Below are 27,130 nucleotides of genomic sequence, written 5' to 3'. Positions count from 1 at the left end.
ATTGTTGTTCAACATTTCATGGTGCTACGTTGAGGTTTTCATAGTTCTGATGTAGAAACCATACCCCAGTAGTACAATGTTATCATGGACATTCAAAACATACAAAGCCATAAAACAAATTGCAACAGGATTAGGTGGTCAGGCTCGCTGACTTGGTTGATGCATGTCTTCGTATCCCAATTGTGTAGATTGATGCTCATGATGTCAGTCACTGGATTGTCCGGTCCAAACTTGATTATTTACAGACCGCCATGATTGGCTGGAATATTCCTGAATGTGGCGTTAAACAGCAAACTAACAAACATTCATCTATTTGTCTTAAAATAAATGAGTGAGTAAGATTGGTTTTCTGTCACTTTTAGCAATATATTAGGAATAACACAGCAGTGGACGCGAGAAATCAGCTTATAACACATTGTTCCCATGTGGGAAATGAAAGCTGGGCTTTCGGGGTGATCATCTTCCCGAGGCAAAGGAGTTAACCAGCTATAAAAGTTCAGTTTCCACCCTTGCCAAACTAGGCTGGAATTATGGATTTATATTTTGGCTGGACTAACTAGTCTATGCATAGTCAAAATCAAAATGGTGGTTGAAGCATAGCATGTCATCGATTCCAATTGTATGGATCGATGCTCATTATATCAATCACTGGACAGTCTCGTCCAGACTTGATTATTTACAGACTGCCATAGTATAGCTGGAATATTGCTGAGTGTGGCGTAAAATAACAAACTAAACCAAACCAAAACCAATCAAAATGGCGTAATAAAATCGACATCCGATTCATTAATTGCCATGCAGATATTGATTGATTGCAGGGTTTGCAAAGCATGTGTACTGACAACTTAGCACCAAGATGATTTGATGCACTTTGCGAAGTAAGAACCATTATATTTTACAACATAGATCGTGATTATCCGTCAGATCATCTGCGCTGGGGTACGCCATTTAATTTGAACCAAATGCAAGTGATATGAGAGGTGGAATCTGATTGGTCAATAGAAGGGACAAAGAAGGGACATAACTCGTCCCAGCCCCACTACCAACTGTTATTTTCAAGGCTTTTTTAGTTGGGTTATAAGCCTAAGTCTGTCATGAATTCTTCAGGGTGTTTGGCACACAAATCTATCACTGTGATTAACCTCATATAAACATCTTTGGTACATATTTTTGTGTGCTTTAATACTTTGACTGACAAGTATGTGTCATTTTGTACAAATTCAAGGCTTTTCAACATATTTTGGTGATTTTCAAGGCTTTTCAAGTTTGACACTAAAAATCAAGGAAAAGAAGGACCTTAAAAATGGAACTCCACGAACCCAGATATAGCATGGCAGACAAATGAATAGGAATCAGTCCATTCAGAACTACACAATTTGGAGTTACTGAAAACAAAAACAGATTTATGTAACAATATTTACTGTAACCATGTAACATAATTTAATTTACATCATTCGGATTGCAAAGACAATCAAGTTAGTACTTGACAGAAATAATATGCAGCATACAAGACCATGATGGCATGGCTTCTATTCATATACAAACAAAGAACTTATCCAAACCAACCTATGTCTCTGAATGAAAGGACAAGATTAGACCCACCCCGCCAAAGTTTCAGGTGACCATGGTCCAATTGGCAACCTGAAATTATATGTCAAACACTGTTATCACCCTACTTCATCTTCCCATCATGCACCTCAAATGGCCATCATGCCTCTGCCCCTCTTTCTGTCTGCCCCGGCTCGCCTGTTGTGATTCCCGCGGGCAGCTTTGTTCTTTTCCTTGAATTTTCGGTTTCTGACAACATCATTTTCTTGACCTTGACCCTTCGGCTTCCCAACTACATTGTGTTGCTGTCGGATACGACCTCCACGACCTCTCGCTGAATGCCACTGCCGTTTCTGTTCTGCAATCTCGCGAAGTTTGGCCGGGTCTTGAACAAAATCATCCCGGGCTGGTTTCTCATCATCCGATCCCTAATGAGATAATGACATTACAATTAGCATCAGTACCCAATTGAAGGGGTATAAATTCATTATCATATGTTCTGGTAGTCTACAGAATTGCTGTCTATGGAATGGTTTGTTTATTTGTTTGTTGTTTAACGCCACACTCGGCAATATTCCAGCTATATGATGGCGGTCTGTAATTAATTGAGTCAGGGCCAGACAACCCAGTGATTGATGGCATGAGCATCAATCCATACAATTGGGATACGATGACATACATCAACCAAGTCAGCAAATCTGACCACCTGATCCCGTTAGTCGCTTCTTACGACAAACAAAGTTGCCTTTTACGGCAAGCATGGGTTGATGAAGACCTATTCCACCCCGGATCTTCATGGGTGTCTATCTAAGGGTAAAGTGGTAGTTAAAGTGGAAATGTCACTTGTCCTTACTGAATTGTAATGTCTCAGACCAGAAGACTCAGGTTAATTTCAGACCCTACATTGTTTACCTGAGTGAGTGAGTGGTCAGTATTCCAGTTATATCACGATGTTGTGATGATAAACATTATGTTTTTAGGTTTGCAGGATATATTGAGTATTTGATGCCCTGAAACATACATTTGAAACCTCCAGCTTACATCAGCTCCAAATGAAATTTTCAGGTATCAAATTCTGAATAAAACCTGCAAATTTAAAAACACAATGTGTATCTGCCATTTCAAACCCACGATCATCTCATTCTGGCACGACCGAAAGATTTTTATTTTTTTTGTCTTCTGTTTAAAGCCGCACTCAGACATATCTGAAGACCAGACAATCCAGTGATTGACATCAGCATCGATCCATGCAATTGGGATACGACGACATGTATCAACCAAGTCACCCGATCCCGTAAGTCGCTGTTATTACAAGCAGAGTCGCCTTTTACGGCAAGCATAGGTTACTGAAGACCTGTTCCACCCCGGATCTTCACGGGTCCACGACCATAAGTACAAGACTTATTGTTTGAGGAATCCAGATGTGATCTGCGGAATCCTTGGTACAATATCCTACCTCGGATTCAACCACTTGACGTTTAGTTTCTCTGCCTGTCTGCAAGGCCCGCGGAACAACAAATGGTCTGAAAGAGGAGAAAATATGACTGACTTTACAGCTTATGATGATCTTCAAACCTCACCCTAAAATATAGTTTTGACATAATCTATGAGGTTCTTTCAAAAAGAAAATACTGCATACCTTTTATCAACACATCCGACCTTGTGGACAAATACCTTCACATGATCTTATTGTGATCACACAATGCCATTTAGAAAGTGGTCAAATGTAAGAAATGTCATATTTGGAATAACTCTTTCTTAGCACAGTACAAATTCTAGTACCATCCGGGATAGGAACACACACTCTCATCACCAGCACACAAAGTCAGCGATCTAACCCCCACCTTTTACATGGTCCAATGGTAGTCAAGTACTGTATTCCAGTATTTTACTCATCAAGGATTATATTTATGCAGGGAGGCCATTTCCCAGGTTGATTGTACACAACTGTTTATTTGGTTACATACTAGTTTGCACAACAACAACAATAAAAAAAAAGAACCACCTGCCCCCACTATATTTTCAAAAGCCATTGCCCGAGAACCAGTTCTTTTTTTTTCTTAATTTAAGCCTAACATGGGTGAAATTCTTTTTTTCAGTAAATCTTATGGGAGCATTACAGTACATTAACTGAACATATATCTCCACTTGAGACCAGGAAACCCACATATTTCTACTTTTTCTCAGAAAAAGACTAAGGTAATATAACAGGCAATCACCTTCTGGCTGTGAGCTCCTCAGCAGAGTCCTCGTCCTGGGCACCGATGTTGTTCGTGTCATACGTGTCGTCATATTCGTCATCGTACTCGTAGTCCGGTAGGTTGTCATACATGCTGGCCTGGTCGCGTGACCCGTAGGCATCGTACGTTGCTTTCAGCTGCTTCACAGTAGACTTGTCATCAAGGGAGATGTCGTCACCTCTTTGAAACAAACATCAGCAGTACAGTGAGTGAGTGAGTTGGGTTAAACAATGCTGAAGTGATGCAGGATTTGCGGCACGTAAGACAACTGGGCCTCCCCTGCCCCCCAATGGTAGCAGATCACAATACACAAATTTAATAGAGAACAATGAAACAGCAATAAGGGATTGTCATTACTTAATGACATTCTAAGTTATCAAATATGTAGGTTCTAGAGCACTCCCTATCAAATATCATTTTCAGACAGCCTCCACCCATCTCTTGCCCTGATGTCTACAAACCCTAGACAGGCTCCACCCACCTCTTTCCCTGATGACTACAAACCCTAGACAGGCTCCACCCATCTCTTGCCCTGAGGTCTACACACCCTAGACAGGCTCCACCCACCTCTTTCCCTGAGGTCTACACACCCTAGACAGGCTCCACCCACCTCTTTCCCTGAGATCTACACACCCTAGACAGGCTCCACCCACTTCTTTCCCTGATGACTACAAACCCTAGACAGGCTCAACCCACCTCTTTCCCTGGTGACTACAAACCCTAGACAGGCTCCACCCACCTCTCTCCCTGATGTCTACAAACCCTAGACAGGCTCAACCCACCTCTTTCCCTGGTGACTACAAACCCTAGACAGGCTCCACCCATCTCTTGCCCTGAGGTCTACACACCCTAGACAGGCTCCACCCACCTCTTTCCCTGATGTCTACACACCCTAGACAGGCTCCACCCACCTCTTTCCCTGATGACTACAAACCCTAGACAGGCTCCACCCATCTCTTGCCCTGAGGTCTACAAACCCTAGACAGGCTCCACCCACCTCTTTCCCTGAGGTCTACACACCCTAGACAGGCTCCACCCATCTCTTGCCCTGAGGTCTACAAACCCCAGACAGGCTCCACCCACCTCTTTCCCTGAGGTCTACACACCCTAGACAGGCTCCACCCACCTCTTTCCCTGAGGTCTACACACCCTAGACAGGCTCCACCCACCTCTTTCCATGATGACAACAAACCCTAGACAGGCTCCACCCACCTCTTTCCCTGATGTCTACAAACCCTAGACAGGCTCCACCCACTTCTTTCCCTGATGACTACAAACCCTAGACAGGCTCCACCCACCTCTTTCCCTGAGGTCTACACACCCTAGACAGGCTCCACCCACCTCTTTCCCTGAGATCTACACACCCTAGACAGGCTCCACCCACCTCTTTCCCTGAGGTCTTCAAACCCTAGACAGGCTCCACCCACCTCTATCCCTGATGTCTACTAACCCTAGACAGGCTCTGCCCACCTCTTTCCCTGATGTCTACACACCCTAGACAGGCTCCACCCACTTCTTTCCCTGATGACTACAAACCCTAGACAGGCTCCACCCACCTCTTGCCCTGATGTCTACAAACTCTAGACAGGCTCCACCCACCTCTTTCCCTGATGTCTACTAACCCTAGACAGGCTCCACCCACCTATTTCCCTGATGTCTACAAACGCTAGACAGGCTCCACCCACCTTTTGCCCTGAGGTCTACTAACCCTAGACAGGCTCCACCCACCTCTTGCCCTTATGTATCCTGCTCATGTCCACATTATCTTTGCGGAAGACATCAAACTGGTCATTGTCGAAAATATTAGCTCTCTGGTCGACCAGACTGGATGGTACCTCCTCAAAGCTCTCCCTGACAACAGAAGAATGGTCATTTGTGTTTATAGGAGACAAACATTAAGCAGGGTGTTACCGTGTTTACCAGATGCAAATTATAGCTCTGTAGCTCTGAAGCAATAATTTTATGACCTGTCAACCTTATTTTGGTACAAATATCCATGGTGAGCTATAGAAACATATGTGCAAAAAATTCTGGGGAAAAAGAAAGAAAAGTGTTTGTGTTAAAATAGTGACGCCTTCAACTTGCTTGGATCTTCTTAGGGACAAACCACTCGATATTATGGGGATGGGGTTGGCCTGGGAATTTCAAGATTAGATATTTTTCAGCTACAGCTACAGCTACAAAACCAGTTACCTATGTCAGAATGTCGAGATCTGACTGGTCCACGTGATCTTGATAAAATATGATGTATCCCGCCTTGGAGAGAAATAAATTTCTCAGAGGGAGAATAAATCCCTTATAGCCTGTCACAAGCAAGACAGTCTGCACATGGATTTCTTTGATTACTATGAAGTCACAATCAAATGACATCACTAATCTCTCTGCCACTGAAGCTGATTAGCTGCGCTTCTTACACTTCAGACATTGGTTATTTCATTTCAGTATCTCCAAGGAGGTATCATTTGATCTCCCAAAATGACATCTCCTGTAGAAGCATGTTTGGGATGATAAATTCTTATCATTAATGTATAACAAAATTAGGAGTGAGTTGTGTTCTTTTCACTACCTTTCCATGAACCTGTCAATGTCGTTGAGAGATGGCGGGAGTTTGTCTGTCAGCACAGCGTTGATGGCCTGTTCCAAGTTGTAGCCGAACTCCTCCAGCAGCACCTGAACACAGAGTGAGTGAGTGAGTTTGGTTTAACACTGATTTGAACTGTACTTCATTTAAACCATGGCATATTAGTTCAAAGTAAGGTGAAATAGGATTTTAACTTGGCAAACATGATTATTTCACTTATATGATGATGTGCATTTATGTGTGTGTTTGAGTGAGTGAGTGAGTGAGTGAGGTTTATCATCGCTTTGAACAGTATTTCAGTTATATAACGGTGTGTCAGCTTAATGTGGGAGGAAAGCCCAAAGTGATGTAGGTCTCAACTGTTTACCACTTTGGTGAAACCCACCAGCATGGGTATGGTGTTGACAAATTGGGGCAAACCGTGTGCGTGCGTGCATGTGAGCAGACATGCGTCTCCTAGTCCTAGTTAATATTTTTTTTAAGAGACACAGGGATGAGAATGGACATTTGCCTTTTCAGCTGAAACTTATTTGCAATGGAGCGTGGGGTGCAATTTGGGGTGTTCAGTGGGGAAGCCATCAGATTTTACACATTTGTTGTCAACCAAAATTCACAGAAATTTGTGGATATGCAGAAGATTCACATTCCTGGAGATACCATGCCGCAGTTAAACATGAATACCCCACTCAGACACAGTATACTGACTCCGAGCCGAACAGTCCTTGTTTTAGCCCCTTAATGCCGAGCGCCAGACAGGGTTACTACAAGTACTATTTTTAACATCTTTGGATAATGTGAGTGGGCTTTAATGCTGCTTTTAACAGTATTCCAGTTATATCGCGGCGTGTCAGCTTAATGTGGGAGGAAAGCCAGCAATTCCTGTCATGACTAAGGGACATAACTCCATACAGTGAACAGCAGAGCATAAAACCACTATATCCCCATTCGTCAAGAAAACAAAAATGACAATCATGAAATTATCATCATCATAATAATGACATCAGGATTCATAGTAAAGTTCCATACATTTTAGGTATATTTGTATAGAATGCAGGCCTAAAAATATACTACTAATGCCGATTCCTTCATAGTAATATAGTCATGCCATGAAGTAGCGGGTGGTCCTTAACTATTTTTGTGTAGTATAAGTAGAACCCTCAAAAAGTATTTTTACCTTTGTAGCAGAATGGTCAGTGGCGTTATCACGAACAAAACATAGTTACCGTATTCGACGTAATATACCCAGGGTGCTCTCAAAATTAGAAATAAGGGACTCTTATTAGAAAAAGAGTTTTAAGATCATAAATTTTGTGGTTTACGCTAACAGCCTGAAATGTTTATATACGACAGATATATTTTTCCAGAATTTAATTGCCTATAATTAAGGGTGCATATAACTCACGAGTGTGTATTATACACAAATAAATAAGTCTTGATCAATCGGAAGGGGTGCTAATTGTGATTGTTCACTAGCCAAAATATTAGCAAATATCGGCGTGGGCGCTTATTATGTCGAAATACGGTATATACAGTTTTAGGCTCGGAAGAGTATGGTTTTACCCATGGTTTTAATATTCCAGCAATATCACCGCAGGGGGACACTTTATGCTAGGAAGACATACAGATATAGTAAACACACCTCAGGGCCCACTTGCACAAAGCTACCTTAGCACTACATCTTTCGTAAGTCAATACTAAAGTATGGGAGTTACGATCATCATAAGATCGCTTTGTGCAAGTGGACAGACAGTCCACAGTGACTATGGTGACTTGTTTTGTTGATTGGAGGCATTTCCTACCTCGATAAAGCCGTCCCCAAGTTCGGGCAACAGATCCTTCACAGATGAGACAAGAGAGTCTATCTCAATGTTGGACGGACGTGGTGCACAAGCACCATGAAGGTCCTGCAACAAATACATAGAAGTTATCAGGCTTCTACTGAGCAAGCCTCAATACACTTGATGCATGCGCAAAGCACTAACATAAATACCCTGGTAAATGCTTTCTTGTTTGTTGTTTAACGTCCGCACTCAGCCATATTCCATACTCAGGTGTGCACTATACTCAAGAAAATAAGGTAGGTCATTTTAAGCATATTTACAGCATAGATACCGGTACAGCAAATGGACGGGACCAAAAAACAGTTTGTTATATCCATCAGTTCATTATAAGCATGTCGGTTATAAACATAATTTACTGTACTTACATAATCCTCTGTCTGATAGACGTCTCCACCATAACCCTGGCTGGAGTAGTCGTCCAGTGCCTCTCCATCAGCCTCACCAATAGCTTCACCCCCCATCGCACCAGCTCCTCCCCCCATCGCACCTGCCCCACCCCCGATGGCCCCAGCCCCGCCCACGGCTCCCTCCTCTAGTGGCCCTGGAGAGCCATCAGGACTGGTCCTCCCCCCGGCAGACATCGCCCCCTTCGGCTTCTTCCTCTTCCCAAACGTAGCGTATGCGCTGTTGATGGCGTCATGGATGTATTGCACCTGGGTCTCGTCACTGAACCCGTTAAAGATTTTATACTTCAAAATTATGGATGGAAGAAATATATAGTGTGAGATAGCATAACTTAAAAATTAACATTTTAAATATCATTTCTCTGTGCTGTAGCGCCCATGTTTACAATCAGATCAGAATTCAGTGAGCCAGCATTAGAAAAAACATAGCTTATCTTTGCAAACAGTTAACGTTATTCCCGAAAAAGTTCTAACACTAACAGCTTAACAGATCTAGTCAAGTTGTTAGCACCACGCCTACCTTTTTGTGATAAAATGTGACCAGCTGACTTGAATGTTTTTTCACAAGACAGCAAGTGGCCAATCAGATTTTAATGATGAGCATGACCGCCTCCGTGGTCTAGCGGTCTAGGGTCCTATCAAAAGACGCTAAAAGATGGTACTTGTTGTTACCCTGTCTGGCGCTAAGCATTAAGGGGTTAAAACAAGGACTGGTCGGCTCGGAGACAGTATACTATGTCTGAGTGGGGTATTCATGTTAAACTCTGGCATGGTATCTCAGTGAGCTAGTGCTATAAAATCAGCGATAGTCCAACTAGTACAAGCAGCCAACCACACACACACAAATGCATGCACGTCACTATATAAGTGCAATAATCTTGGACGCAAACCCCATTTCACCTCCCCTTGATGCGAGCAATAACAGTCAGTTCCCCAGCAAGGATACATGTCACAAGATGTCTGACACATGACATCAGCGTACTCCTGGAAGCTGTATCTGCTCTCATAGTCAGCCAGGAACCTACAACCCACAAGGTCCAAGTACAAAATATAGCCAATATAGTGTCCTTAATGAGTGAGTGAGTGCTGATTTATGGCAAACTCAGCAATGTTCCAACTATGCCATTAGTGAGTGAGTGAGTGAGTGAGTGAGTGAGTGCTGATTTATGGCAAACTCAGCAATGTTCCAACTATGCCATTAGTGAGTGAGTGAGTGCTGATTTATGGCAAACTCAGCAATGTTCCAACTATGCCATTAGTGAGTGAGTGAGTGAGTGAGTGCTGATTTATGGCAAACTCAGCAATGTTCCAACTATGCCATTAGTGAGTGAGTGAGTGAGTGAGTGAGTGCTGATTTATGGCAAACTCAGCAATGTTCCAACTATGCCATTAGTGAGTGAGTGAGTGCTGATTTATGGCAAACTCAGCAATGTTCCAACTATGCCATTAGTGAGTGAGTGAGTGAGTGAGTGCTGATTTATGGCAAACTCAGCAATGTTCCAACTATGCCATTAGTGAGTGAGTGAGTGAGTGAGTGCTGATTTATGGCAAACTCAGCAATGTTCCAACTATGCCATTAGTGAGTGAGGTCTTACACAGCTTTTTGCAATATTCCAGCAATGCCATTAGTGAGTGGAGGAGAGAGTGAGTGAGTGAGTGAGTATGGTCTTACACCGCTTTTGCAATATTCCAGAAATATTACGGCAGAGGACACCAGAAATGTGTATCACACATTGTACCATGTTAGGAATCAAACCCAGCCTTCGCCATGACAAGCTAACACTTTAACCACTAGGCTACCCCACTGGCCCTCTATGCCTTAAGTAGTGAATGGTTTTGTATGTCACAGTCAGAAGCATTCTGTCTATAGAGAATCTCACCCAAGTCTCGGGTCTAGTATCAAGTCAATAAAGTCAATGAAAGTTTAAAACCTCAAGGCTTGCCAAGGATCTTATCTAACTTTTATCATTGTACATATTGAGGTATGTATCGTATGATGACAAAGTGTGAAGTGTTTACCTCCGTTCTCCCAACACAGCTGACATGGTGTGGAGGAAGTCTTCTATATTCTCAGCTACATCTTCTCCCCTGAAAGTCAAACACAGAGAAAATATTTTAACGTGGTGTCTATGTAGGAGTAAAACATGCTGACTAGAGCCAAAAGTGACATTTGGACAGTAACACCGCCTATACCTTACCAAACACCCCCTACCCTCCCCAAACACCCCCTACCCTCCCAAACACCCCTTACCCTCCCAAAACACCGCCTACCCTTCCCCAAACACCCCCTACCCTCCCCAAACACCTCCTACCCCTGCCCAAACACCTCCTACCCCTCCCCAAACACCGCCTACCCCTCCCCAAACACCGCCTAATCTCCCCAAACACCACCTACTCTCCCTAAACACCGCCTACCCTTCCCCAAACACTGCCTACCCTCCCCAAACACCCCCTACCCCTCCTCAAACACCCCCTACCCCTCCCCAAACACCACCTACCTCTCCTCAAACACCCCCTACCCTCCCCAAACACCCCCTCACCTTCCCCAAACACCTCCTACCCCTGCCCAAACACCTACCCCTCCCCAAACAACGCCTACTCACCCAAACACTACCTACTCTCCCTAAACACAGCCTACCCTTCCCCAAACACCGCCTACCCTTCTCGAAACACCGCCTACCCGCCCCAAACACTGCCTACCCTCCCCAAACACCCCGTACCCCTCCCTAAACACCCCCTACCCCTCCCCAAACACCGCCTACCCTTTTCCAGTCACCGCCTACCCTTTTCCAGTCACCGCCTACCCTCCCCAAACACTGCCTACCCTCCCCAAACACCGCCTACCCTCCCAAAACACCGCCTACCCCTCCGCAAACACCACCTACCCTCCCCAAACACCCCCTACCCCTCCCCAAACACCGCCTACCTCTCCCCAAACACGCCCTTTACCCTCCCCAAACACCCCCTACCCCTCCCCAAACACCCCCTATCCCTCTCCAAACACCCCCTACCCCTGCCCAAACACCCCCTACCCTCCCCAAACACCGCCTACCCTCCCCAAACACCCCCTTACCCTCCCCAAACACCCCCTACCCCTCCCCAAACACCCCCTACCCCTGCCCAAACACCCCCTACCCTCCCCAAACACCCCCTACCCCTGCCCAAACACCCCTACCCTCCCCAAACACCCCCTACCCCTGCCCAAACACCCCCTACCCCTGCCCAAACACCCCCTACCCTTCCCAAACACCGCCTACCCTTCCCCAAACACCCCAACCCTTCCCAAACAACGCCTACCCTTCCCCAAACAGCGCCTACCCTCCCCAAACACCGCCTACCCTTCCCCAAACAACGTCTACCCTTCCCCAAACAGCGCCTACCCTCCCCAAACACCGCCTACCCTTCCCCAAACAATGCCTACCCTCCCCAAACACCGCCTACCCTTCCCCAAACACCGCCTACCCTTCCCCAAACACCCCTTACCCTTTCCCAAACACCCCTTACCCTCCCCAAACACCGCCTACCCTTCCCCAAACACCCCCTACCCCTCCCCAAACACCCCTTACCCTCCCCAAAGACCGCCTACCCTTCCCCAAACACTGCCTACTCTCCCCAAACACCCCCTACCCCTCCCCAAGAGCTGCCTACCCCTCTCCAAGAGCTGCCTACCCCTCCCCAAGAGCTGCCTACCCCTCCCAAAGAGCTGCCTACCCCTCCCCAAGAGCTGCCTACCCATTCTCCAGCACCGGCTACCCCTCCCCAAGAGCTGCCTACCCCTCCCCAAGAGCTGCCTATCCCTCCCCAAGAGCTGCCTATCCCTCCCCAAGAGCTGCCTACCCCTCCCCAAGAGCTGCCTACCCCTCCCCAAGAGCTGCCTACCCCTCCCCAAGAGCTGCCTACCCATTCTCCAGCACCGGCTACCCCTCCCCAAGAGCTGCCTACCCCTCGCCAAGAGCTGCCTATCCCTCCCCAAGTGCTGCCTACCCATTCTCCAGCACCGGCTACCCCTCCCCAAGAGCTGCCTACCCCTCCCCAAGAGCTGCCTACCCCTTCTCCAGCACCGGCTGTATGCAGGTGTGCTCTAGGATGGTGTGGAATATCTTCTGTAAAGATCTCCTGGACTGGTGAAGCTTCTGTTTCAGCAACCTCTTGTGACTGAAATATCATAACAACCACCATGAGTTCCCCAGCATCAAGACACCGTAAACTCCTATTAGTCTACAGTCTATCATTGACATGACACATCAGGTTAATGTGTGCGTGTTTGTTGTTTAACGCCTATTGCCAGACAATTTAGCCAATCAGATAAGAAGACTTTAGAACATTTAATGTTTATTGTTGTTTAACACCTGAAACAGCAATTTTCCATCTATATGACGACAGCCTGTAAGTAAATGAGTCTGGGCCAGACAATCCAGTGATTGACATAATGAGCAACTATCCACAACATAGGGGTACGCCTACATGCCATGAACTAGGTAACAGAGCCTGAACACCTGATCTAGGGCTGGGACGGGTAACTCGGTTCGAGTGGGTCCTGAGTAGGACCCGGGTACCCACAGGACTACCCGGACCCGTTGTTAGCCACGTAATTTATTGTTTAATTACAAAAATTATCTGAAACTCCATGGTTTCACTACAAGTCACTAATGTTCCCATTTCTTTCTGACTGTGCACCCATTCCTTCTTACTTTTATAATATTTGAATTAAGATAAAACTTACGGTCAAACTTTTCCAAATCGAGAGTTTGTACCTATCTCTAGGTATCTACAGCGGGTATCCGGGTTGGGTCAAATAATAGGGTGATGGGTACCCGGGTAGTAAATTTGGACTCGTCCCAGTCCTAACGTCTGTCATTTGTAACCATGGTAACATTTCCTCACCTCATTGTCTCAAATTCTCGCACTTTTAGAGCTGCTTGTATCTCAGGAACAATCCCTTCATAAAACGAGGCTAATCTGAAACAGGTTGAAGCAAAGTGAGTGAGTGAGTGAGTGAGTGGGTGGGTGGGTGATTGGGGGAGTGAGTGAGTGAGTGAGTGAGGTTTTATGCCACAAAGTTTAATTCCATCCAGGATATCATATTAATCCTTTCAAGACTGGTCAAAGTAGTTTTTCTAACAAGAATATATTTCCTTGGGTGAGATTCACAGTTTCAGGAAGAAAGATTGCAGGGATTTGAATTCATGCCATCTGAACAAATTTCCCCCAAACCATTAAATATTTTATGTAAATAAGCGTTCTTCAAACCTTACAACTGAAGAGCAAGCCACTAGATACAATAATTCATGAATAATGTTTTGGTTAGAAATCATGGAAAATTCCCAAATCAAAGTTCCAACATACTTCTGTTCAAACCGGAACTCGTGGAAGATGTGGGCAGCTGGAGGGTACACATCGAGGAAGTTGGATATCGTGATGGCTGTGTCTGCCAGGTAGAATATCACGTCCTGGAATTCCTTCACTGTCATGGTGTGGAGTCGTGGATCCTTACTGCGGGCCTTTCCCAACTTCTCAGGCGTGAAGGACGAGGTCACACCACACATGTCCTGGGTGTTCTCCAGCACCTGAAGGTCAAGGTCAGGAGGTCAGCAGGTCAAGGTCATGCATTCGAGGCCAAGTGTAACACAATGTCCTGCTTGAAAAGATTTAGGATTTAATGTGTGCCCAGTTGCATGACCTTCACTGAGGATGCAAGGTCATAAGGTGAAGAGGTTATTCTGATTCTTAATCTTCACAAACAATGAAAACAATTGAACGCTTCACATCTTGTTTGTTTTGTTTGTTGGTTGGTTAAAACCGTGCTCAACAATATTCCAGCTATATGACAATGCTCGTCGTAAGAGGCAACTAACAGGATCAGGTGGTCAGGCTTGCTGACTTGGTTGATGCATGTCATCATATCCAAATTGCATGGATCCATGCTCATTATGTAAATCACTGAATTGTATGGTCCATACTCGATTATATACAGACCGATGTCATATAGCTGGAATATTGCTGACTGTGGCATTAAACAACAAACAAAACATATTGTCTGTACATTTTTTGTGGTGATACTATGAGTGAGTGAGTAAAATTTAACGTCACATCGGCAGTATTTCAGCCATATCGTGACAATGTGGTGATATAAGACATGTTTCATTTTTCATCAACATGTATCAGTTTACAAACCAGTCTCCTTATTTGCACATCATGTGAATCCTGAAAAAAGTTTGTATGAATGCATTTTCTTCCTATCAACCAACACCTGATGAGGTGCATATTACCCAAAAATAAATATATTTTGGGGTCCTGTATGTTCACAAAATCAATTCTCCTAAGTGAGTGAGTGAGTGAGTATGGTTTTACGCCGCTTTTAGCAATATTCCAGCAATATCACGGCGGGGGGACACCAGAAATGGGCTTCACACATTGTACCCATGTCGGGAATCGAACCCGGGTCTTCGGCGTGACGAGCGAACGCTTTAACCACCAGGCTACCCAACCGCCCCCAATTCTCCTAAGCATGTATATCCCAGAACATACTTGTATGATGGTGGGGATGGTTGCCCGCAAGTCGTCGGCATACTTTGGCTGCTGTGTGAAGATATTTGTGATCATTTTTGTGAGAAGCGCTCCATTCCCACCGCCGTATAGAACACACAAGTCAAGCAGCTTCGGCACATCGAAGATGAAGTTCTCATACAGGATGTCACCGAATACACTAGGAGTGATGTGGTCATCCTACAAACAAATAAACATGTTCGATAAAATTATACCACACAACAGTTGCTCGGGATATTGTGTTGGCCTGGGCCCACTTGCACAAAGCAATCTTAGCGCTAAGATAATTGTAACTCCCATACTTTAACACAGACTTACAATAGTCGTAGTGCAAAAATCGCTTTGTGCGAGTGAGCCCAGGTCTGGAATAAATCGACTGGTTGCTTGGAGATGTACAAATAGGATACGACTTGGGCTGGATGTAACACATGTTAGCTTCATTTACAAAACATTTATATACGTTATTTTCTCCCGACTTTCGTAAGAATGTGACCGAGAAGAAGTTCAGTGGTATTGTTTGGACTCACGGACTTGAGTAAAGTAGTGAGTGAGTGAGTATGGTTTTACGCCGCTTTTAGCAATATTCCAGCGATATCAAAGCAGGGGACACCAGAAATGGGCTTCACACATTGTACCCATGTCAGGAATTGAACCCGGGTCTTTGGCGTGACGAGCGAACGCTTTAACCACTAGGCTACCCAGTCGCCGCCCCCGGTTAAATGGACAGTTTCACACTAGGAACATTTCGAGTGTGAGTTGGGTTTAACGCCGCTTTTAACAGCGTGTCAGCTTAATGTGGGAGGAAAGCCCGAAGTAATGCAGGTTTCAGACGTTTACCACTTCGGTGAAACCCACGAGCACGGGTATGCTGCTGACAAACCTAGAAACATAATTGGGGCGAACTGGGATTCGAACCCACAATCATAGGTTTCTGGCGTGCCCAAGGGACGCAATTCTGCACAGCGAATCGCTGCGCCTTAAATGACTGGGCCACCCGTGCCCCCTGTAATGTTTCGACCGCCCCCTTGAGTGAATTAAAGACTGCATGCAGCTAAATAATCTTCTCCCCATTCAGTGTATTAACACAAACACCTACTTTTTAAAGTATGAAATATTGAGGAAATATTCTTAAGTTACCATCTTTACTGCAGTACAACCTCTTCCATCTGGGCACTCAGAATAGCCCCATCATATTTCAAGTAGTGTACAGTCAAACACTGTTGTGTCGAACTTTGATGTGTCAAACAAATTGTTATCTCACAGTAAAAGTTTTCTCCCTGTGCATTCCTTCTTTAATCATCGGGCGGTCGGGTAGCCTAGCGGTTAAAGCGTTCGCTCATCACGCCGATGACCCGGGTTCGATTCCCGACATGGGTACAATGTGTGAAGCCCATTTCTGGTGTCCCCCCGCCATGATATTGCTGGAATATTGCTAAAAGCTGCATAAAACCACACTCATTCACTCACTCACTCTTTAATCATCATTATAATATTTAACCTCCAATGTGTCGAATCTGATGTGTCGAAGTTACTTTTCATTCCCAAGCATGTACTTCCAGTGCAAATTTACTCTGATAAGACTCATCGGGCATCTGTATGCCAAGTTATTTTTCACTTGTGTCGAACCTCGGATAACACGAAGCATTTACGCAGGTCCCTTCAATATCAACACAACTGTGTTAGGCTACATTTAACTTGACTGTCAAATGTCACATGTTCTGCCGATCAAAATGGCCTAACGGACCCCAGCATCTTGTGAGTGAAAAAAAGGCCCATATCGTATCATGCTTATTGTACAAGGCCACTTTGTGATATCGTGGGACCAAGTCCTGTGATTACAGGTTGCCATATTGCTGGAATATTGCTGAGTTTTGAGGTTGACTGTCAAATGTTGTGCTAATCAAACTGTACTGTTTACTGTTTTTATTGACAGATGGGGTCATATTCAGCAGATCCTGGCACAACTAAGGGAAGCAACTCTCCACAATGAATTGTTGCTCCTTGGGCCACTGGGCCATTTAAAGATGTTATTGATAAACATATCTGACTTAGGACACGTTCCCACCTTTGATTCCTTGTGAGTGGCCATTCTCACACAGGTCATGAAGACAAGGCGATGTACCTCCAGGTGGCGCTCCCTCCCATCATTTGGGAGGTCGTAGATGACATCATACGACCTGGAAATAGGACACAAATTACAACTTTTTATACGAGAGGCGTGAAATGTCAAACATAAAGTTACAGATAATTGTGAAATATTGTCGACCATATAAACAGACTTTTTTTCCAATTATCAGTTTACTTGCATGTTTTTACAGTACATATATATGTCTATAGCATGAGTGTAACAGAACATTATCTGGAACTAAATGTGCCAGGGAGGACCTCACAATGAGCAAATGAGTGACGACAAATTGTTTGTCCCTTTACCTATATTTACTTAGAGATCAGTTTCATGCCAAACTTGCTGATATTCAAATATCCAAAAATGTCTCCTGTAAATCTTCAAAAACAAATTTTTCTACACCTTTCAGACTAACCTTTACATTAAAGTTTTGTTGTAAGTCCAGAATATCCACAATTTGGAAAGTAAAATTCTTATACTTTAATATTTATATGAATTCTACCGAAAATTTTCAGGTCTTGTCGTATCATGCCTTTGAAAATTAGATTGCATTTTTCAATGATATGTTGCACATGTTTTGTAGAATTTTCCTATTCGGAATATTCTATAAGTAATACGTTACCACTGTTATACCGAGGCTGTTGTCTCCCACAACTGCTGCTATAGCGAAATCTACCACAGAGATCTCAATTACCTCATGCAGCACATGCGTAGCCACCTAGCTGCCATGTGACACCCTTCACTCTTGTCTCCTGCGAGAGCAAGTGCTCGGGGGACGGACGGGCGGGCAGCAGCCCAGTGGTAACGTATTACTTATAGAATATTCCGAATAGGAAAATTCTACAAATTACATTAAGTAATACGTTACCACTGTTATACCGAGGCTGACTACCACAGTAGGCGATGGGGAGCACCTACAACCCGAATCCTGACTGCTAGCGTTCCTTCCGACCAGCGGAAGTAAACACCATGGCGGAAGCACTCGATGCGCATGCACCTAGCTAGGTGTTACCCTATAGGAATACCAAAGCACTGTCATGCGCATACCGTAAGGCTCAATCGTCATTGCCAAAACGATTGGTGACTCCAAACGGCCCCACTGGATAGGTATTTCATCGCCGCAGCGGATGAGAACACTGTATCCTCGTGAGCTAAATCTTAGATCAGGTTAAACAGTCGAAAGAGGGAAATTAATTTCATTCAGACCGTATATCCCCGAGCAAGCCTACTAAATGTATGCATTAGGCGCGTGACCTAATTCCAGTATTCGTAAGCATGTATCACAAGTTTGGAATACACGACAGACAATTAAATGAATAATTGTCAAAATACAAATAAGGATAAAACACACAAAAAGCCGCCTCACCTGTGATGTGAGTGCGCTGGTTTGCAGGACCCCCACTCCTGTATCCATGGCGTGGAAACATTGGAGACGACCCAGATTGACCACCGTGCAAGGACTGACGACTGCGGAATTTGGAATTGCGCTGGACACACCCCCTAGATGACCGCTTGTGCCGCGATCAGCGGCCCAAGATGGTGCACCCCCTCCACGTCTTCATCAGAAACCTTTCTGAGGTAATGATTGGCAAAAACCGAGTCAGAACGCCAGTAACAACCTCGTAATATTCTGTGAACAGAGATATTCGAGTGTAGGGCAAATGTTGCCGCTAGCGCCCTGATCTCGTGCGGGTTTGACCCCGCTACCGGTAACCCCCGAGACCGGTACGCCAGATTGATGACAGAACGAAGCCACAACGCAATCGAGTTGCGAGTTATGTCAACCGTGCGATTAGGGTTACACGATATGAACAGACGGTCACGCCCTTGTCTACGTTCATTCGAAGCCTTAAGATAATACTTAAGGGCCCTAACTGGACACAGCGCTCTGTCCTCAGTATCAGCAGGATGTAAGATTTCTTTGAGTGATCTTACAGTGAATTCTCTCTCCGTTTGCCCGATTCTCTGATTCTTGGCGACGAAGCCCATGAGCAGGCCCAGGCGGACCGCTCCTTCGTCACCCCTATCGAATCGTACCTTGGCGACATCGAGTGCTTGAATTTCGGATACACGTGCCGCCGTGGCAAAGGAGAGGAGAAATGCTGTTTTCCAAGTCACATGCCGGAAGGAAGCACTATGCAAGGGTTCATACGGAGCTTCCGTAAGTGATTGCAACACTAGGGAAAGATCCCAGGCCGGTGCCCGAAGGCAGCCCTTCTTAAGATCGTGCTGTTTGAAACCCTTCATAATACCCCGTATCACCGGCTCTTTGGAGAGACTGGTACCCATAGCAACGTCCCGTACCGTAGCAACGGACGAGACATAGTTGGCAATGGAACCCCCGGAGAGTTTCCGGGTCTCTCGCAAGTGAGACATGAAACGAGCAATATCCTGCACAGATACCTTATCTGGCGAATGAATGTGATGTTTACAACACCACTTCGTGAAAATAACCCAACGTGCATTATACACCTTCTGGGTAGAATCACGATGCATACTAATGTATGCCCGAGACGCCCGGCGAGAAAAACCTTTACTCCTCAGACGCTCGGTGACAACATCCACGCGTGCAGATTGAACTGCCCTGCGTTTGGATGAAGCTGACGGGTGTGAGGGTGGATCAAGAGATCCGGTCTCACAGGCAGTGGAAGTGGCGACTGCGTGATCTGGGTCAGCAAGTCGGGTACCACGATCTGTTAGGCCACATGGGCGCGATCACTAACATTCGACAGCGAACTCCTCGGAGCCGGCTTAGAATGTGTGGTATCAACGCTGTCGGCGGGTAAGCATAAGCGTCCAAGCCCGTCCAGTCTAACGCGAGAGCATCGTGATCGATGGCCCTCGGGTCCGGGACTGGTGATACAAACAACGGGAGTTGATGGTTGAACCGCGTTGCGAACAGGTCGACCATCGGACGACCCAAACGTTCGCACAGCCACTGAAACACTACTGGGTTCAGCATCCACTCTGTGGGGCTCGGATCCTGAGGCCTCGATAGAGCGTCGGCCAGTACGTTCCGCACACCTGGGATGTGACGGGCGCGTATCTGGCACGGGACACTGTCCACCAGAGCGTAAAACTCGAACGTGAGATCGAGTAGCGAGTGACTGTGTGTTCCCCCCAGTTTGTTCAAATAGGACACTACCGTCGTGTTGTCTGTCGCCAGCATGAGCCGGGCGTCGACGAGACGATGCTTCCAGTGATTGACTGCGTTGATCACTGTCTTGAACTCGAGACAATTGATGTGAAGACCTAGTTCGTCTATGCACCACAGCACTGAGCTCACCTCCCCCTCTAGATGGGCGCCCCAGCCCACTAGAGAGGCGTCTGTATACAGGTTCAACGTGGCCCGGTAGGGCCACATAGAGACTCCTGATAAGACATTGTAAGGGACCGTCCACCACTCCAGATGCGGTCGGAGCCGATCCGGGAGGGCGACGGTCCCACTGTTCACCTCCGTAGCTAACAACTGGATTAAAAACCGTTGCAGCGGGCGGAGTTGGAGCCGACCCCGTTCGGTCCAGCCTGGGCTGATACAAGTAGCCCTAACAGCTGTTCCCAAAAGTGAACAGTCTGTTGCACCGCTAAGACTTTGGCAATCATCGCCTAAATTTTGTGCCACCGGTCTGGGGGGACAAAGAGGCGATGGGACACCGTGTTGAACCGACCTCCGATGAACTGCAAGTTCTGAGAAGGGGTTAACTCGCTCCTGGGGAGATTGACAATCCACCCCAATTGCTCCAAGAGCTGATGTGCGAAAACGAGATGGCGTGACAGGGTGTCCGTCATTCGATTTGCTACTAGCGAGTCGTCCAGGTACGCGAAGTACCGGACACCCCTCCGGTGGAGGAACCCCACTATGTGGGTGGTTAACCGAGTGAACAGCCAGGGAGCAGATGAAAGACCGAATGGGAGTACAACCCATTCGTAGTGCCTGCCTTGAAAGACAAACCTGAGATACTTGTGATGATCCGGGTGAATCGGAACATGCAGATAAGCATCCTTCAGGTCGATCGAAGCGAGCCAGTCGGCCGGCATGATCAGTGCTTTCAGGTCCGCCAAGCTCAACATTCTAAACTTGGGCGGCTTGCGTAGGTAGAACTCGTTGAACGATTTCAAGTTGTGAATCATTCTGAGTTCGGCACTGTCCTTCTTGGGAACTAGAAATATCCTGGAGTAAAACCCCGGTGTTATTTCTGGTAGAGCTAACTCCCGAACTGCCCTCTTCTTCACCAACCTGCCGATGGCATCGGCGAGGAAGGGAATATCGGTTTCCGAATAGAAACCTGCCGACGGGGCAACGGTGAGCGGCGGATTCGCTTTGAGATCGAGCCGATAGCTATACCGAATCGTGTTGACCACCCACGGGTCGGCGAACACTTGTTCCCAATTCTCCCAGTAAGTCTGGAGTCTGGCTCCCACTGGGGAAGGAAAGGCGGGCCTGACAGGCTGCGGCTGGCGCAACTGCCCAGGGCCAAGTGACTCGGGTTCGCCTACGGGCCAACCGAAGTTGGCGCTGTCGGCATACGAACCCCTCCAATGAGAGTCACCTGGAGGGGCCCTTGCCGTCCTTAGACGACTTGGGCTTCCCCCAGTTCCCCTTCTTCCTGCGAAAGGGCTGCTGAGAACCCTTACCGGAGCCCTCAGAGCGGGGCTTCTTCCCGGAGGCCTGCCGGACGCAGCATCCTGGGGCGCGCTCCGCTTCGGAGCGGCACCCAGGCGCCTATGCAAGGACCCCACAAGATCCAGTGTGTGCTGAGAGGCCTCGGCAGACACAGCGGCCTGTTGTTCCTTCAGTCTCCGTGAGACATCGCCAGCATGGAGTGTCAAGCGAGGGTGTCCAGCTGTTGCAAGGTACCTTGTGGTACCGTGGCAACCGGTGGGGCACGGACCCCCAAATGCTCCACATGGGCTTCCGCGGAAGGACCAGCCTCGGGAAAGGCAAGGTCATGCATCAGGAAAGACCCTTTTCTCCACGAAGGTGGAGGTAACGGGAGACCCCGACCGGAGGCAGCCGCGAAGGCCTTCTCCAAAGAAGGCTTAATCCCGCGCAGCAAGGTTGATGCCAGGAAAGCCTTGTCGGACGTCTCATCGTACACCTCGGAACCGTGGATTCCCCGCGGTATCGGCAGGGGCTTGGGCATGTCCTCGAAGAGGTCATAAACCATGGCCACGCGGTCCTTAACCGATAGCGGAAGCAACGGTTCGGGGGAAGGACCGGTAACCACGGCAGCAGCTGGCGTACCGGTGAACCCCACGTCCGAACCCGCGGCCACCGAAGAGGCCGGGGACGGAACAGCCAGCGGCCTATCTTGCGATAAGGCCGCCAGCTTGGAGTCCACAAGTTTCGACAATAATGCGGCGACGGAATCCCCAGACAGCCCGAGGGCCGCCAAGGGATCCGCCGCAGCTGAGGAGGTGGTGCCTGCACGGGGACCCCGACCGGACGAACCGGCCACCACAGGGGTGGAGACGGACTGTACGTACAGCCGATACCGCTCAAACTCCGCAGGCCCCAGACCTTCGCACTGGGTGCACCAGGTGTCCCCGCAAGGAACCCTGCACCGCGGGCAACGATCGTGGGGATCCCGGGATGACAAAAACTTGCGGCAAACTCCGCAACACCGAGGAGCAGGGGTAGAGGGGGTCGCAACTGGAGACATTTCCATGTCAGACATGTTTGTTTAATTCTATGAACAAAGAGCAAAACATGGTTACAACGCACGCACCACAATGATTCACAAACGAGCATTTTCACAAGAAAATAAACGAACAAGGTGAACATATAACATACACATAAAACATAAAGAGAAATAAGTGATGTTAACCCCCAAAACATACAAGAACAGGGGAAACATTAAACACAACGTGTATACGCGAACCCCGCAAGTATAGAGAAAAAAAGGGCAGGAAAAATTCTCCGTTTGGCGGGAGAATTATAACCAAGTGTAGCTACCGCAACACCCCATAAAAGCACAGTTTATTAGAGAATAAACTATAATAAATATCACCGAATATTTGAGGAACGCTTCAGCAGAGGATTACACGTCTTGCTATGCAAGCGAAGGAGACAAGAGTGAAGGGTGTCACATGGCAGCTAGGTGGCTACGCACGTGCTGCATGAGGTAATTGAGATCTCTGTGGTAGATTTCGCTATAGCAGCAGTTGTGGGAGACAACAGCCTCGGTATAACAGTGGTAACGTATTACTTAATGTAATTATTAATACAGTGAGTGAGTGAGTGAGTAGAGTTTTAAACAGCTTTTAGCAATATTCCAGCAATGGGTCACCAATAACAGGCTTCACACTTTGTACCCATGTGGGTAATCGAACCCGGGTCTTTGGCTTGACAAGCAAATGCATTAACCAATAGGCTCCCCGGCCGCCCCTCGTATAGTGTCTCCAGAAGCACAGCAGCACATTGGGTCACCCCTATCCAGCCTTAATGGAACTGTAAGTCAATAGTTTACTCAGGTGGAAGTACAGAGCTTGTACTTCCTGCCAGGTAACCTCGTGTGCATATTTATCAGATCATGATACCAAATTTATCGGATTGGTTTATAACATCGATGATACTTTAAGGGTTATTATATGACAGTTTTCATATCATACCCAGTATCAACCCTCGGCCCCATTGTTTGTTTGCTGTTTAATGTCGCACTCAGAAATATTCCAGCTATTTGATGGCGGTCTGTAAATAATCTGGGCCGGACAATCCAGTGATTGACATCATGAGCATTGATCTATGCAATTGGGATATGATGACATTAATAAACTAAGACAGCGAACCTGACCTACCAATCCCGTTAGTCGCCTCTTACGACAAGCATAGTCGCATTTTACGGCAAGCATGAGTTGCTGAAGAACTATTCTACCCTGGATCTTCATGGGTTTTACAACAAGCATGGTTACATTATAGTTGCCATGGGTTGCTGAAGACCTATTTTACCCCGGATCTTCATGGGTTGAGGTCGAGGGTTGATTTGGGTGTCGAGGGTTTATATGGGGTATGGTATGAAAATACCATATAATAAGTATTTTATCACATACCATGACATCAAATTGCAAAATGAATCTATTTGAATGTAATACATTTTCACCTTGTTTAGAAGACATTGTCACGGAAAAGCTAGCCGAGCAGACCACGCACAAAGGGACGTAACTCCAATTTCTTACCACCCTGTATGGATCGCCTATTCAAATTGCATTGACAAGCCTTCTCAGCCTGGCAGGGGTGCAATACGGGTCTGGTTATTACACAGTTTAACTCCAGAGCTAAATCAGTCGTAAGTTTCTACTCTGAAACGTGTGTATGGTTACCTTGGAGAGAAGCGAAGGTACGTGTCCAACAATGTCAACAAACTCTCATTAAACACAGCCTGAAACAATAATAAACAGCATTTCAGTACAAGAGTGAGTGAGTGAGTGAGTGAGGTATATTTGTGTATTCCTTTGATGTGTTTGATAGCAGTCTGCCTACCAAAAACATGCACAGAAGTGGAATAAAAAATATGTAGAGAACAAGGTTGTTTTGTTTGTTGATTAACGCCACATTCAGCAATATTCCAGCTGTATGAGTCTGAACCAGACATTCTAATGATTGGCATCATGAGCACTGATCTATCCACTTGAGATATGATGACATGAATCAAACAAATTAGCAAATCAGACCACCCAATCCTGTTACTCGTTTCCTAAGACAAGCATTAGTTGCTGAAGACGACTTCTAACCCGTAAACAGGAATAAGAAATACTTTTAAGTGGGTCCGAATAGAAAGGGAACTAATAATTGTACTAACCCTTCGATTTGTCATTTCTTTCAGAACAAGATTCTAAATCGTAATTTCATAATTAATTTGACCACTGACAATAACATTTTGGATAAAAACAATCAGTACACCAAGAGATTCGATTGAGTGAGTTGGATTAATGTAGCTTTGAACAGTATTTTCCAGGTATATCACAACATGTCAGGTTAATGTGGGAGCAAAGCCTGAAGTGATGCAGGTCTCAGACGTTTACTACTTCGGTGAAACCCACGAGCACGGGTATGGTGCTGACAACCAAGAAACATAATTGGGGCGAACCAGGATTCAAACCCACAATCATAGGTTTCTGGCGTGCCCAAGGGACGCAACTCTGCACAGCCACTGGGACACTTATGTTCCCAGTAGAGATTAGAAAAAGAGAAATACAATTAATTGCCAGAGCGTGTGATTCTGGGTTAGAATAGTTCCTCAGCATCCTCTTCTTATAATATAGACAATGAATGATGAAACCAAATGGATCGAGTGATCAACACTTGATTACTTGGTTGATTGCTTGTCATCATACCCTGATGGAGTGGAGCATTGCTCATCATATCAATCACTGGTTTCTCTGATACAGAATAATGTAATTACAGGCAGTCATCCTATTGTTGAAATATTGCTGCATTAAACAACAAACAAACAATAACTCAGGGATGAATCTGGGACTCCAAACAGGCAAATTGTGAAGAATAGATATTTTGTCCAGAAACGTTTTTAATTCTTAATTTTCTAAATTTGGAGGTATTTTAACGTTGAATTTCAACAATGCATTCATTGCAAGAATGTTAAACTATGCATTAATGCCCCTTCCTCCATATTGGTCTTGTCAGTGAAATACAGACACCTCTACGAAGTCATAGGTGACTAACAGGATCGGGTGGTAAGGCTCGCTGAGGTGGTTGATGCATGTCATCGCATCCCAATTGCGTGGATCGATGCTTGTGTTATCAATCACTGGATTGTCTGGTCTGGACTCGATAATTTACAGACCGTCGTCATACAGCTGGAATATTGCTGAGTGTGGCATTAAACAACAAACAAAAAGTTACAACCTATAATAGCATGACTTGGTGAGTGTTCAATTCAAATTTAGGAATTTTTACTGACATTTGCTGCAGACTTGTGGACGAATATTTGTCCTCTAAGCCGTTCTAGTTAAATCTGTGTAATTGTTCATTGTTTCACGAGTACCTGACACCAGAACTTGTCGTGTGGAAGCTGAAGCAGCCAGTGAAGATCCTCCGCTATGAACTTTAACCTCTCCAGCCATTGTTCATATTGACCCCTGTCAGTTATGTCTGTAGGAGGCGGAGTGTAGGCAACAAACACCATCTTCTCCAGCCATTTTGGATGCTACAATTATAGAAAATACATTTTGTAAGTTTATACCCAGAAGTTCCGATTAAAACAATTTGAAATTAATATGCCTCTTTACTAATACTATAAAGAAACAGCTTTCCATAAATAATAGTGCAAATGTTTTGATTCAGAGACAATGTACGAGGTTATATTGAAGTGAAGCCAGAGCCATTTGGTATACTTTTGGGTGACAAACAGATTCTATATCACACCAATGTATTGAGTAGTTCCTATCAATTCAAGGAGTTGAAACTGTTTAAAAGATGGTTAGACTGTCTCAATCATTTTATCAGGCACTTTTACTTAGTTGTTGTTTTTAAACAACTTAAACAACAAATTTTAAGCTTGTCTTCTAAAGTACGGCAAAGAAGAGAAGTGTCTTAACTGTATTCTTATTGCACAACATAAAAATCCGACATTTTTAGCCTTTTGCTTACAGGCGGCAAACTTCAATTTCTTGACAAGTTTGTCTAATCGGTTTGTGACAGCTTAGTATCCATTGCCATAAGAAGATAATTATACGATACCAATGCTGGTAGATGATCCCTCTTGCCGCTACTATCATCAAAGGGAACTTGTTTCTTGTCAAGTGGAGCGGTCATGTTGTCAGTCACTTTCAGCCTGAACAGATGGCCTTCACCGTGCTAAGGGATCGTTCATTATCAATGGTAAATA

General features: G+C 45.7%; 1 protein-coding gene across 1 annotated transcript; it reads right to left on the bottom strand.

Annotated features, from left to right (window-relative positions):
- Window positions 1-1,426: 1,426 nt before the first annotated feature.
- LOC139457711 (activating signal cointegrator 1 complex subunit 2-like) lies at window positions 1,427-27,080 on the bottom strand. The gene is made up of 17 exons (XM_071239064.1): window positions 26,983-27,080; window positions 26,288-26,449; window positions 24,606-24,664; window positions 17,226-17,337; window positions 15,143-15,340; window positions 13,961-14,181; window positions 13,499-13,573; window positions 12,662-12,769; window positions 10,634-10,702; window positions 9,561-9,635; window positions 8,576-8,876; window positions 8,169-8,273; window positions 6,355-6,458; window positions 5,517-5,639; window positions 3,768-3,968; window positions 3,005-3,071; window positions 1,427-1,976 (listed from the first exon to the last, which is right to left on the bottom strand). Exons 1-17 carry the CDS (start codon window positions 27,055-27,057, stop codon window positions 1,698-1,700), a joined length of 2,334 nt encoding a protein of 777 aa, XP_071095165.1. The 5' UTR covers window positions 27,058-27,080; the 3' UTR covers window positions 1,427-1,697.
- Window positions 27,081-27,130: the final 50 nt, after the last annotated feature.

This window comes from Haliotis cracherodii, unplaced genomic scaffold (assembly GCF_022045235.1).
Source record: "Haliotis cracherodii isolate W230 unplaced genomic scaffold, xgHalCrac1.p SCAF_12, whole genome shotgun sequence".
NCBI classification, from domain to species: Eukaryota; Metazoa; Mollusca; class Gastropoda; order Lepetellida; family Haliotidae; genus Haliotis; species Haliotis cracherodii.
This window is presented reverse-complemented; position numbering and strand designations above follow the sequence as displayed.